This window comes from Ciconia boyciana, chromosome 27 (genome assembly GCF_034638445.1).
Source record: "Ciconia boyciana chromosome 27, ASM3463844v1, whole genome shotgun sequence".
NCBI lineage: Eukaryota > Metazoa > Chordata > Aves > Ciconiiformes > Ciconiidae > Ciconia > Ciconia boyciana.
The window spans coordinates 118,335-132,319 of NC_132960.1; the positions used below are offsets into that span (position 1 = coordinate 118,335).

At 45.2% G+C, this 13,985-nt stretch overlaps 1 protein-coding gene across 21 annotated transcripts in view; it reads left to right on the top strand.

Moving 5' to 3' along the window:
• R3HDM2 (R3H domain containing 2) overlaps positions 1–13,985 on the top strand; it is a 62,062-nt gene that overhangs the window by 6,787 nt on the left and 41,290 nt on the right. For 2 of the 21 annotated variants that reach the window (XM_072847109.1, XM_072847110.1), the window contains one exon: positions 1,743–1,997. The exons of 18 other annotated variants lie outside the window; for them this stretch is intronic. In XM_072847109.1, coding sequence (XP_072703210.1) covers positions 1,954–1,997 — 44 coding nt within the window. In that variant the 5' untranslated portion in view covers positions 1,743–1,953. Of the gene's footprint in view, positions 1–1,393; positions 1,437–1,742; positions 1,998–13,985 lie in introns of those variants that run through there. One more of the 21 variants, XM_072847108.1, reaches the window with a different exon arrangement.

Genomic DNA, 13,985 nt, shown 5'->3' on the forward strand with positions numbered 1-13,985 from the left:
TCAGTCTTTCTTCAGGTGTTGTCTTCACTTCCACCACTATACCCTCCAATTATTTGTAAATGTGATGTGTGAACCAGAGCTTTCTCTAGTTACAGTGGAGTCTGGATTTCCCGCTCTGTCTTCTAGCATTCTGATCTATTTTAACTTTTACTTCTTGTCTTCCTTCATATGGTAGATACTGATGGATGAATAAAAGAATTAGTGTATTGGGGAAATGTTAACTATAAGTAATTTTGTCATTGCATAATTCCTACCTAGAATCAGGTGGAGGAGCAGAGAGTGCTTTCATGCCAAAATGGGCAGAGTTGTATGAAAAGTGTGAAGAATGCATGCAGATAGTGCCAGCACCGATGTTTGTGAGTGTATATATGCAGGTATGCAGTGTACTTCATCTCATTATATTGTTTAATAGTAAACTTCAACTAGATCAGTACTCATTTTAAGATCTTGATTATTTTTTTAATTTTTTTTTTTTTAAGGAGGAGGTGGCTGCCAAAGGGGCTAATACAGCAGGATATGTATCAAAACTTTCAGAACAGATTTTGGAGCTGCCTTTCCCCCCGCCTCAATCACTCCTCAAGTACAGCAGGTTTTGGTGTCGCTCAGCAAGCTGCTATTTTCTGAGTAATTCAAAGCAGGAAGTCCAGTGTAATGGTGCAGCGAGAGGCAGGAAATGCAGCTTGGCACCTGAGTGCTGAAGACTTTTGAAAGGGCTGTTATTTGCCTAAAGATAAACTCTTAATAAAATGATCTTGCCAATATTCTGTGCCTCTGGTACTTCCTCTGCATGCCTGTGCCGAGTTGCGTTTCTTGCCTTAAATTCTTCACAAACATATTTTTGTGGCCAGATCCAAAGGCCCCAGCAGAGATTGGAACCCACATCAAAATGACTTGATTCCTGTTGAAATGATGATGAACTGCTCACTATGACTGCAGGGTCAGAAAACTTGTAACTTGTTCTTCAGCCCCTAAAGCAAATAAAAGGCAGAAGACATTTGTGTCTCTTTGCTTGTTGACATAGTCCTGGCAGGGAAGTGTAATGTTGGGAGGAAATAAGGCCTGTGGGCCAAGTAAATTTAACTTTTACCTTGGTCTGAATCTTTTTTTAATTATGTGTATTGGAAGTGCCTACAGCTGCAGCTGTAGGTGGTGTATCTTAAAGACTTGGAGAGGTCAGGGAAATAGGTGGCAATGCTGATTAATGCTGTTGGGTCTGTGGCAAGGGAAGGCAGCACTTCAGCTGATGCTAGGTTTGCGTCTCACTAACTGAGGCTAAAGCATCAGCCTTAAATAGGTAGAATAGTTAGTTTTGGATGCCGTTTCCAGCTTATGTCATTACTAGTTTCTAATAATAACCTGTTGTCCTTCTCCCAGTTTCTTTCATCTAAGGATCTCGGTTCCTTAGGAACAGCAGTTGCCCTGGGAATCGATGAGGTGTAAGTAACACTTCTGTACTGTTAAGGAGCTTGTAGCATGGCATGGAAGTGACTGGGCTTGAAAAGAGCCCAGAGTCCTGACCTTCAGTCACCACCTCTGCCTGAATGAACTGTTGTCAAGGCTTCCTCTTCCTGGTGCCAGATATGACTGAAAGGCTGACTTTGCCTCCCTAGTTGCCTTTTTTACATGACCATTGCTGTTTTTTTAAAGTGTAAATTTCTGGAAGTTAATGCTAGCAAAATAGGTATCGCTCAATTTAGAGTGATTAGATTAATTTGTTGCTGTATGTTTGTGGTTTGTTGCAGAGGTGCTGAAAGCCCTGGATATCTAGGTGCTTCATGTTTGGATGCTGTTTGTTTTGATGGACTTCACAGATGGATGCAACATCTCAGCACCTCCAGCTGGTGGTGGCATGATCTCCTCACTCCTGCTAGAGAACATTACTCTGGGGAGAAGGCACGGTGGTGGAAAGAAGCTTAAAACTGATATAATTTGTGGGGTACCTACCTCTTTGCAATGGAATACCGAAAGAGAGTTGATGACCAGGCAGACTGTTTCCAGTAAGCAGCTGGGTTTATGTCAATGCATTTGTCTTTAATTCTAGTTGATCCTTCCCAGCACTTTAGATAAGGTGAAAAAGGGTGTTTGCAATGTCTTTTTCTATATATGTATATGCCTAAAGGCTTGTTCTCTGGCTTATCTGTGGGGTGATTTGGCTGTGAATTAGAGGTAATTAGTGCCACCTATTAACTTCCTCTAGCAAGAAGTTTTGCTTTGTCCATAAAGATACCCCAGCTCTGAAGACCAAGCATGGCGATTCTATGGAAAACCAGCTAAGAGACTTACTATCACCCCTATATTCAGCAGTCATCAGGGACTCAAAATACATTTGACTTGCTTACTGTGCGAAAGTGCTGGCAAGAGAGACGCTGCTGCTCACCCAGTGTTATGGAACGATGCTAGTTACAACATCCCAGACACTGTTGCTTTCCTCACCCACTCTGGCACTGTTGCAAAGACTTGGCCAAGTTCCTGAAGGGTCTTGTAATTTGGTTCATTAATGCCTAGATCTATCGATGATCTAGTGTATATCCTTGTTTATTTTCTTTTTCTGGATAACTGCTTTAGGATCACTCAGAAATTAGCTGCCTGGCAACATGAAAGTGCAGACATCTAAATGAACTGCATGCTTTTCAACTGGTTCCACAAACATAGCCCAAGTAGAGCTGTGGCAAAACAGATCTCTGGAGACTTTAGTGAGAGTCAAGGCAGATGCTATCCAGTCCACCCAGGCAGTAGAGAGAGGTAGCCTCCAAAGCTCTTGTGTCTGCTGCCCAGCTGCCTTTATTAAATCCAAGTTCAACACAAGAGCAGAACAACGTATGCATCTGTTCCCAGTGCACGCTTCCCAACAGCTTGGTTTCAGGTGACAGGTTGAATTGATGACTCAATGTAATGTATGTCTTCTGAATCATGTCACAAGAACTTTACAGCTTGGACCTTCCTGCCTTCCCTTCCTTGTCTGTGAGAAGTAGGTGTGGAGCCGTGCTGCTGTCAGACCTTGGGTGTATGTCAGACCTCAGTGGCCTGCTGAACACAAGAGATCGGCCGTCAGTGTGTGTTTTGATTTCAGCACTTTAGCTTTCTGCCCTTTTTTGTCATCTTACTGATTTGATTGTTATTGTCTCTTTGGAGGAATATTGCTAGTGTTTAGAAAGCAAATGGGAGTCTGTATCCTAGGCTTTGTTCAGTGTGTGGCCGTGACATTCTGGCAGTCTGAACAATGTGTGCAACAGAGTATTTCTCCTCTAGGAGAAATTGCTTTGGGGGTGGGGGAGTGAAGCTTTGAGATCATGCAAGGAAAAGGGGCTACGTAAGCAGAGGATGGCAGAGGATGCCTAGTTGTGAGTCAGACTGTGTGTATGTCTGACAATGGAAACCAAAATTTACTGTTAATGGGTAACATCTTCAAAAGCATCCCAAACCCACTTTCAGTTGATACTGAATTTGAATTTGGCACCTTGGCCTGTTTTGGAAACAAAGACCTTGGAGATCTTCCTGCAGGTAACAGGTGCCTAACTCTGAATCTTCCTGAAAACGTTTTGGGAATCCCACTGGCTGCCCTTATCAGTCACTGAGTACTGGAAGGCTCTTTTTAGTCTGGCCTAAATGCAAATGCTTTTGGAAAACTACAACCAAAGTGACTACTCACAGTGAGTGCTTGCACAGACCCTATTGCTGCTATAGATGCTGCAGGATTATACCCATCACTTGATAAGCCTTCTCACATACATCCATTTGGAGAAATATAATGTCAGGAAGTACAGGCAGAACATGGAACAGCAGGGGACAAAATAAACAGGGTGTGGCAATGCTGCGGTTAGGCCAGAACCCTGCTGGAGGAGGGAGATCCTTTCTAGATCACCTGCTTGGCTTTAAAACCTCTCTCCCCCAACTCTTTCAGCTGCTGCTTTAGACATGTCTTTAAAAATACAGCCATCCCTGGAACTGGAATGGTGGCACCAGGTGGCTTCAGGTGGGGAAAACAGAAACGAGGACAAAAAGACTGTTAGCATTTGCCGAGCAGCTGTGTGGCAGTGAGTTAAGCTGAATCTGCAGAAGAGGCTGTAGCTCTGAAGAGACTGGAAGCTTGAGGTACAGAACCAAGTTCTGGCAACTTGGACAGTAGGTGGGCTCAGGATGGAAAGATGCCTCCCACGCAAGAATCAGTGGGGCAGCAAGAGGGCTTTTACTGAAGACTTAGATCTTCTCTCTCTCTCACAGTGTCAGCACTTAGTTATGTGACTTCATATGGAGTGTGCACGTATGGGGAAAAAAGTGTGAGTAGAGGGCGTATACCCACTGTGTTACATGAAGTAAAATTTATGTGTGGGCAATCCAGAGAGAAGCCTGTTGCTTCACAGCAGCTTCTCTGGCCTGTGTTCCCTGTTCTGGAGCACAAGGCAAGTGCGTCCTGCAGGAAGCCTGTAGAGATCCAAAGAGCTTTGGTGGCCAGAGCTGCTTGGAGAAGCATTGGGATGTAGAACAAGGAACACGGCAAAGTTCAGGGAGGCCTTCCCTGTCAGTGCCACAGCAGGGGCTAATAAAGTTGTTTTGGTCCTACGCCCCTGTCCCATCCCATCCCCACCCATGACTGTACATTGAGGGATTTAGAAGGGGGGTTTGCAGCACTAATATATTAATCCTTTCTACCCCACTGTGAGTAGGTGCATGTAATCCATGTTTTACAGGTGGATGATCTGAAGAATAGGTAGAATAAATTATTTGTCTGAGATAGCATTGAAGGGTAGAGCTGAGCTAGGGTAAGAACCCAGGAGTCCTGCACTTTCCTGGCTCACAGGCTGGTGCCCTGCTGTGAACAGGTAGGGCACTCCTTTAATTTGAATGTGTTGTGCTGCTGAAGTCCTGATTCCACGGGACAGGCTTTTTCATTTGCTGAGTGGCCTTCTGTATCAGTTAGTTTTAATCGGAGCTAGTGGTTGTTCTGAGAAAAAGGCTGAGGATGCCTGAATGAAGGAGTTGTACTGGAGGCCAGCACAGAAAGTGTCTCTGAGAAAAGTATTTTTTAAGTGATGTGACAGCATGAGTATGGGAGCAAACAGTACAATCTGTAAGAAAGCCCTATGTTTCTTGTGGCTGTTGGGCAGGAGGTGAACTGCAGTAATTGTATACCTTAAGGTTTTTACTGGAAGTATGATTAATCCATTCACACAATGGAGCAATTTAATAAAACCACATAGACTTCTCTCTCTTTTTTCTTTTTTCTTTTTTTTTTATTTTTTTAAGAGCTGGAGGTGACATTTGAAAGGATAGTGGGATGTAGTTGAGGAGCAGAGTTCATTTCCCTCCCCCTTGAAATATATCACACTCTCCTTCATCTTTTTTTGAACCTGGTCTTGATTTCTGAGTCCTAGTAAAGCCAGCTGGAAGACAACACGACCTACTTCCCGGATTGAAGCAAAGGTGAGGTATACATCTGCAGAGATGTTTTTGTGTCTGAGTGGGGGCAGCAGCAAGAGGAAGGGCCGATGATTCCCCGCCAGGCTGTCAGTGCTGGGATTCCCCTGCATGTGTGTTGTCAGTGGGGTGCATGTGGATTTATGATTTTGTATAAAGCCCAGTTTCATTATGTATTGGGAGCATAAGCTGTCTTTGTGTACCGCAGGCTGAGTCACTGCTGCCTCCCAGTGAATTTCGGTGATGATTATTGAGTGTGGGCAGATGCAGCCTACTCTTTATAGCAGCTGGCTTGTATTTTTTTAATGAAGTTTTAAAATTTTTATATTGCTTTGACATCCTTTTCTTTGAAAAACTAATTTCTCCTGAGCTGAGTTTAGACACAAGAGCCACTTTATTACAGAAGGTGTTTGCTGTATCTCAGAAACTGACCTCTTCTGGGAGGCTTTAGGCATACTATCTATTAGGAAATAGGATCCTGTCCTGCCTGCTTCCCCATGTCCAAACTAAAATGAACAGGTGCTTTGAGCCTAATCCTTCTGTTGTGACTTGACCTGGGGAGGGAAAGGGGAGAGCATGGACAGAAAAGAGAATGAAGATCCAGAACATGGGGAGAATGTAGAGAGGTGCTTGTGTTCTGTCTCCCCAACTGGGTGCGGTTGCTCCAACCTCAAAGCTGCTTTCTCCCTTTAAAATTACAATAGCCCAAAAGCAGGGGGGCTGCTCTTCCCCATGTCTCCCCCCCGCTCAGTTTCAAACCGAGGCTGGGACTGAGATTGTTTGGCTTCATTTAAACAGGGACATGGGGTTTACAGAAGCAGTCTACCTCATTGGCGCTGGCTAGATGTACATGAAACCCTCTGTGTTGAGTGCATTTCAGACATAGTCTCGCCAGCGCATAGCTCCCCAAAACTGGGAAAGTGGTACTGGCAAAAATCTCAACTTTCACACATGTGTGAATCTGTGGGATTTTAGCAGCCTAAGCAGTGTGTCTTTGCTGTGCTGGTACAGTGAAAGCAATCCTGCCCTCTTGCCTGATGCTGTGTTTGTATTGGTACAGATGTGCTTCATCTGATACAGCTGCTGCTTATGGGAACAAGCTACTTGGATAATGAAACCTGTGGCTTATAACTGACTCTATGCTGAGGGTTGTACTGACATAATTATATGAACAAATGAACTGTTCAGTGAGCAGCAGAACTGGTGAGGCTGGTTTCTTAACTATCATTGTCTTGTGGATGGACTCAGTGCTAAGGATTGATCTCATGATTCTGTCTTGCCACTAGTGGGAGCATTAATAGGTTCTCTTTTATCTGGTCTCTTATCAGAAGGCTTTTTTTGAGGTTTTAACTGGACTGTCAGAGTACCCTCACAGTGGCTGCTGTGTTGAAATGTTAGTTGGATAAGTAAGAGATGCACACAAATTAGGTCAGCACAATTGTATGAGCCTTGATTATTTAAAAAAATTTTTTTTTAATTATCTCCCATGCTGCCCCCCCCCCCCCCCAAAAAAAAAAAAAAAGTATCCTGATAACAGCGTGTCCCCAGCTGATAAAGTCAACCTTGGCTAAAGAGCCTTCAATACAGGCATAGCATGTGCCTGGAGTTAAACTTCCCAGAACTGAAACCTATAGCACTGTCATGCCCTCTGCCTTGATAAACCCAGTCTGTTTCTTAAGCTTACTCTCTATGATAATTTTAGGTTTGTATCCAATGGACTAGTAAAATGCAGAGTGATTTTTGGAGAGGAAGCATCTTTATAACAACTTGTTCAGGTATAGTGTGGTCAGGCATTGCAGAGAGAAACCCTTGAGCAATATTGGTGGCTAAAAGTAATCCAGGAAAATTCTCCATTGGGGGTGCAGGAGGGGGTTAGAAGGAGAAGTTGCTACCTGCTGTGAGCTAGAGTATTGCTTACTTGAATCAGGGGCCGAGACATAAATGGCTTTTTAACACGTGAAAGTCCATTGTACGTGGGATTGACTTCAGGTGCCCGTTACGAGCTTTTCAATATTTTAAATGTACAAAACTTTGAAATTAGAAATTCTGAGGCTGTTGGGAGATGTATTCTTTTCATAACTGCAATTCTGATAATGTATATAAAATTACTAGGTCCCAAGACAGTGGCTGGACTACTTTCATTACATCTTCCTTTAGTACTGTAAAGTAACATTACATGCTTTCCAGAAATAGCAACTGGCTGTAAGACAGCATCACCCACTCTGTGGATAACTCACGGCCACTCGGTGCCAGGCGTGCAAGTTCTGTTCACTCAGTGTCCGGTAACAGGCTGACGCCAGCCAGTGTGTGACTGCTGCTTGTAGAACATGTAAATAGGACCATGAAAGCCTCAACTTTGAGGCAAGGCAGGGAAAATCCTAAAACTGGACCTGATGTGGCAGTTGTGCGTTTGCTTTGTAAATTCATGTGCATGTTCTGAAGCGATGCTGGCCCTTCCTGGCTGCCTGCAGCTGAAGGAGGCAGGAGGCTTTGCAGGACGCCCAGTGCTCATTCCTCCTCTCAACTCCCTCAGGTGGGGACCTTCTCACAGAGAAGCTGGTCGATTGAAGCATAGGCTTTTCAGCTGTAGCACAAGTTTGTGTTTCTTTTTCCTCTCCCTTTAAAGCCTCTTTTCAGCATCTTCTGAGCAGCAGTTCACATTTCGGGTCAAATGTGATCATACTGTTAAAACTATGATAGTAGTTGAGTCAGGTAGCAGGACCACATGAAAACGCAGGAAGGCAACATACTCCGTTTTAGGCAAGATTTCCATTAAAATTGCCTTTCAGAGAAGGAGACGGATGTTGCCTTGGAGTGCTCCAGTGATTAAGACTGAGTAACAGAGTTTTGTTCACCTTTGCTTAAATTTAGGGCAAAATACATTTTGGGAGATCTTTGCTGAAACCAAAGGAGCCACTTGTTTATAATTTCCTCTTTAAGACTGAGGTGCCTTACAAGCAGGCATCAGGTCTGTCTATTGAACTTTCAGTGGCCTTTTACTTTTTTTTTCCTTTTATTCCCTCATGTCTTCAATAATTTTTTTTATATATATTTGGGGGGGGAAACCCAAAATATTTATAGAAAGCTTCTTCTCTGTACAGACTTATTAGGTTTTGAATTAAGTGTACATGATACTATTTTATTTTTCTTTATAAAAAATTTACTCTGTATTTTTTTATTAGCAGCAGTTTCCTGTCTTACAAGTACTTGGGAAACTGGTATCGCTGCTCTTCACGAGGAAGCAGGGAGAGATTGGTGTCTTTCTGGTGTTATTTTTTGAAACTCTGAGGAGGGGGAAAAAAGCAGCCATCTGTCAAAGTATTTTTCACAGGTTCTGCAAAACCTGAAAAGACCATCTTTTTCTTTAGAGCAGCCCCAATGGCAAACCAGGATAAAGGGACTATATCTGTGACCAAGGCTTCTTCATAACTAATAGTAAATGTGAAATGTGTTAGGCTCTACAGCTGAAAGGAGGAACTCTTGGATCTGATAATGACCTTTCTAACCTTACTTACATCACTTCTGCTGTGTCCTCATTCCCACCACGAAAATACAGGTGACACCTATGTTGCAGACTCGTTTAGACAGTTGAATATTTTAGGTTAGCACAAAGTTTGTTTGTTGTTTTTGGGGGTTTTTTTAACATGCAGTTATTAATGCAGGAAGGGCAATGGAATCCAGAGAGAACAGTTTTCTGAGCTCTTTGTGCTTGTTGCCTAACGGGGTGGTGGTGGTGATGTTTGTATAGTATATTCATATATATTTTGTGGGATATAAATGTTGGGACAGTTGGCCAGCAACTGATGTTACAAATGATGAGTGGAAGTGTCTGAATTTAAGGTAGCTGGATTTAGAAGAGAACAGCTAAACAGAGAAAAAGGCTCTAACTTTCCCATTAGAAACAGTCGGTGCTCATTTCACCTTCACCCCATAATAGAAAACAGATTGTACCACATAAGTTCTCAAAGCTCAGCCTCCATTATCTGAGCTTTATGTGTGCTCCCCACCTGAGCAGGACACACAGGTAATGGACTGTACCTGACCCTGGACACCAGGCAGCTGGTGCCCGTACTGCTGCAGAGTTGCTGCCGCACTTGCGGGGGGGTGGGCAGGTACACGCTTGCTGTATGTACTCCCACCCGTGTACTTCCCACAAGCTCTTCAGTGCGAAGGCTGTTTCTCTTCTTTTGGGTATATGCCTTGCTGCAGGGCTCTGATCCAGAAGGGGCAGCCCTGGTTGCTGTTGCCATGTTAATAATAATAATTGTTTTGGATTCCCAATTTAAAGGGTAAGCAAATAAACATCTGCTGGGATCAATATGTAGAGCTAGGTTGCTGCAGCATCCACGAGCTGCCCAGTTTGTTGACACACATGCATTAGTTCATGCCACCTCTCTCTGCTTTTCTCTCCTTCCCCTCCATTCCTCTGGCATCGGCACATGTTCTATTTTTAAACTGTGCTGTGCTCTGTATTGCGGCATTTCTCTTCCTGAATTATTTATCAGTGTTTGGAGCTGAATGGAGTGTGCTTCGTTTTTTCCACTGCTCATTACTGCCCACGTGTCTGTCTTGAGCCATTGACAGATTTGGTTCATGTCAAATCACGCTAGCCTCAGCCTGGAGAGGGGCTGGAGGGGATGATGGGGCTTGGTTGCAGCCCGTGCCAGTGCAGGATCATTCAGATCTGTGTGTTTAATACTCTCTTTGCTGGGGCAGACAGGGAGGGGATGGTTGCCATGATAACACATCCTCAGCTGAGCCAGATTTGAATGGAAAGTCCCTTTATTAAAAAAAAAAAATATATTTTTTACTGCCTGGAGACTGGCTTCAGCCTAGGAAGAAGACACCTCCATGCACGTGTGTGCGCACACATGTGCAGAGGAGAAGACAGTGTCAGAGACTGTAGGCACGGCTGAGGTTGACTCAAAGCTCCTTGGTGGGGGGTGTTTAATTTTTACTTAGTGGAAAATGGTAATTACATTTAAAACCCTCCTCTGTTCCTCCCTGCCATGTCCAGCGCGGGTACCCTTATCCATCAGAGGTGGCAGCATGGCCTTTAAAAGGAGCAGGTGGGCAAGATGTTTCATCTCTGAAGGGTTTTTCCAGCTACTGACTAAACTTAATTTGCCCCATCCCCTTTCTTTCTTGAGTGTTTCTCAGCATTTATATTTTCTCCTGCTATCCCTTTCCTTTTTTTCCCCTCTTCTTCTGGCTCTCCTGTGTTCTTTTGCCTTTGTTTTGTCCCTCTGAGCTGATGGATTTAGCTACTCTGCATCCCTGCTGCTTCTGGACTTTCTTCCTAATGGAGCTGGGGAGACTGCTGTCCTTTCAGTCAGACGGGAGGAGGGAAGGGTCTGGCTGGAGGAAGGAGGTGCCCTGTCGCTTTCCTGCTAGGGGAGGTGACAAGGAGTGCAGAGGCCGCAGCCCTGCCTGCCTCCCCTTGCAGAGTCAGTCCACAAACGTCTGCAACTAGAAAACTCACTTGGTGCCATGTTCAGCTCCCGCAGTGGGAATGTCTTGCTGGCATGGAGCAAGTGCGTACTTTCCTGTGTGCTGACTCGTTAGTGACATGAGGTTTACTGTGCCTTTATGTCCTTGGCATAAAGTGGGGGGAGGGCTGAAGGAGGGTAGAAATTAGAGGGCGAGGTGGTCCCAGTAACAGTTGAGCAAGGGAATGGGCAGTGCACGTTTTTAAATGCCGAAGTGCAGTAGATGCAGCTTGCTATGAGCCCTATGGCTTTCAGCAGCCAGCCAGTGCCATGTTCTGCAGTGCGCTGTGAAAATGCAGCTGTGATTACTGCTAAGCTAAATGCTTTAGTCCAATGAAACCCAAATCTAGGGCAGTGTGCTTCTTTTCTGCTAGGCTCCGAAGTGAAGCACTAATTCTGCCTTACGATCTCATTTCCGAATTCTTCTCTTAGGCTGAGTAAGCTTCTTCAAGGGTTCTTGTATTGTTTCTCTTAGTGTCAGGAGTCCCAGCCCTGTCCTCACATTGGTTTTAGGTCCTGGGTGTGTAAGAGTAGCAGGTGCCTTTATTTTGTGTGCGTTCATGCAGCACTTGGAGTGACACTGATTCCCAGCAGCAGTGTGAGCTGAGGACAGGGTGGGCCAGCGACTCTTGGATCTTACTTCTTTGGGCATAAGCCAAATTTGTCTCTCTTCTGGTAGTAGAAGCCATTCAGACAGAGTTCTTGATGGCCTGGGTTTCTCTGCCCTCCTCAGAATGTTGTCTTCCTCACGACTCTCTGACTTGTTTGTGACTTTTGAGAGTGGAGTGTCCGCTGTGCAGGTACTTTTTTCCTTCAATCTACCCCTTGTTCCTTTATTGTGGGCTCTTCTGAGGAGACCTTGGGCCTGATAAGAAAAACACGCTGATTGTAGGACTTATGTGGAGAGATCTTTCAGGTGGTCATAGTCTTGATGAGGAATCCTGGCTGTTCTCTCGCTCTTCCATTTGTGTGCCCTGCTGAAAAATATGAGTAAGACCAGAACATCCTTCCTTCAACCCCAGCTGTGGGGATTCTGCTGGTCTCCTGCTTTCATGGGTGCTTGCTGTGGTTCTGGATGTTCATGGAGCTGTCTTCACGGGACATGTTAGAGTAGGTGGCTCCCAGCAGCAACGTGCTGCAGTTCTCATCCTTCCCACTTCCTGACTCCAAACACAAAGAAGTCTTTCTGCTGCATACACACTCCTGCAAAACAAGCCTGTGGCCTGGAGGACTTGTGAAAGATCTTTGACTTGCCATGTATGGTGGTTATTACAGTGTCTGCCTAAGAGTGTTCCCTGTCCAAGCTGATCCCTTAGTTCCGATGCTTGGTGTATACCTGGCTGCACCCTGAAGTTGAGTCACATTAGGCAGCCAGCTCTCCAAATCTCTCCTGCAGTCTGCACGCTGATAATGTCCTTGGAAGTGTATGCGCTCTGGAGAGTGTGTTTCTACCTATGCACTTTAGTAATTAAAGATAGCTTACAGCCTGCTGCTGGATGCAATGAACAAGGTTAGTTCCAACCCGAAGAGCAGTCCGTGATACAGTTCTCTAGCTGCTTGAGGATTGCTTTCTTTCTCTCATCCCCATGGTGCTGTGGTGGCTGAGCCTGGCAGAAGTGAGATTGCTGGTGTTTGACATGCCTGCAACGAGTCCCAGGCTCTTTTGTTTGGGTTTTTTCCCCTTTTCTAAGGGGAGAGGGAGTTTTCTGGTCTGGGTGGGTAAATGAATGCATTTAAGTCCATTCGTAATGCTCTGCTCCCTTTCCAGCCACCGTAGGTGTGTGATGCAGGCTGTCTGTCATGTACATGTCTGTCACACGGGGGAGCCCAGTCCTGGGCTGATGGTGGGGGTTTGCACCAGTGCCATCCCACCAGTTTGGTGTCACAAGTCTTGACTTTTTTTACCCCTTCTAATGGGGTTATACCCACTGGCATGTCTTATACCCAATTGGCATGTCTTCTCTCAACAGAAGCTGGACAGGGCAAACTAGAGCCTAAACTAATTTGATACATGTCTGCCAGGGAGGGAGGGAACATGTCTTGTTGCTTTTTTTTTCTTTGTTTGCTCTGCAATATTACTGTTAGGCATAGGCAGCTTCCCTGCAAGCTGGGAGCACAGACAATACCTAGAGCTGCTGCATCTTTTCTGTGCCCTGCTTTCGCTGACCTAGTTTCATTGTGTGCGTGCACGCACACACATGCGCGCAATACCTCAGCAAATGGCTCTCAGGTGTGAAGAGCGGGAGCCCTCTCTGTAGGGCTTTGTCCAGGCTGCTGGTGGGGCTGACTCATTCTTCCTTCTCCTTCTCCCACCCGGGATTTACTGTCTCCCCATCTAAGGAGAAAGATGCAGCTTAGAAAATCCTCTCACACACATGTGCTTCATGAAGATGAAATGGCACCGACTCAGAGTGATAATGGGCAGTGGTTTTTGAAAGAGCTGGACAAGCCTGCAGGAGGCTGCATCTTTGCTGTCTAGGGCAGGTGCTTGTGTCCTAGGGCTGGAAGGCTTTCTCACTCAGAAGTCTGTCCTTGCTGAGCCATCTGCCAGGCATCTAAGTGCTAGAGATCAGGTTTGCAGGCTCAGGTTATAGAGCTTCTTTTCTTTCTGCTCTAATGTCGATGTTAAGAACTGACAGTGGGGTTTCAACAGAGGGTCCTAAGCTGATTGTATGTTCTTGCCTGCTTAACGTGCTCTGCCAGCTGGGCGTCTTTGGAAACAGGAAGACCCAGTAGAAGGGCAGAACAGCATCCAAAGTTCCCTCCTTTTATAGTACTGATCTTGCCACTGCAGGGCTCCGGAGTAGAGGGTGCCAGCAACTGTCCTTAATGATCCTGAGTCAAAATGCAGCAGACCACAGATGCTTCTCAGCAAAATAAAGCTCTGTTAGTTTCACTAGGTTTTGTGGAGATTTTAAGGCTCTGTCTGTGTGGAGCAAAGATCCTTGGCCTGGGCAAGGCATGCTGGAGCACTGCTCCTGGACCTGAACTCCTCTGTCCCTTTCTGTTGCTTCTTCATTTGCAAAGTAGCTGCCAGAGCTTCTTCAGGGCTCAGAAGTCCAGGTTTGAAACTCTAGGGGC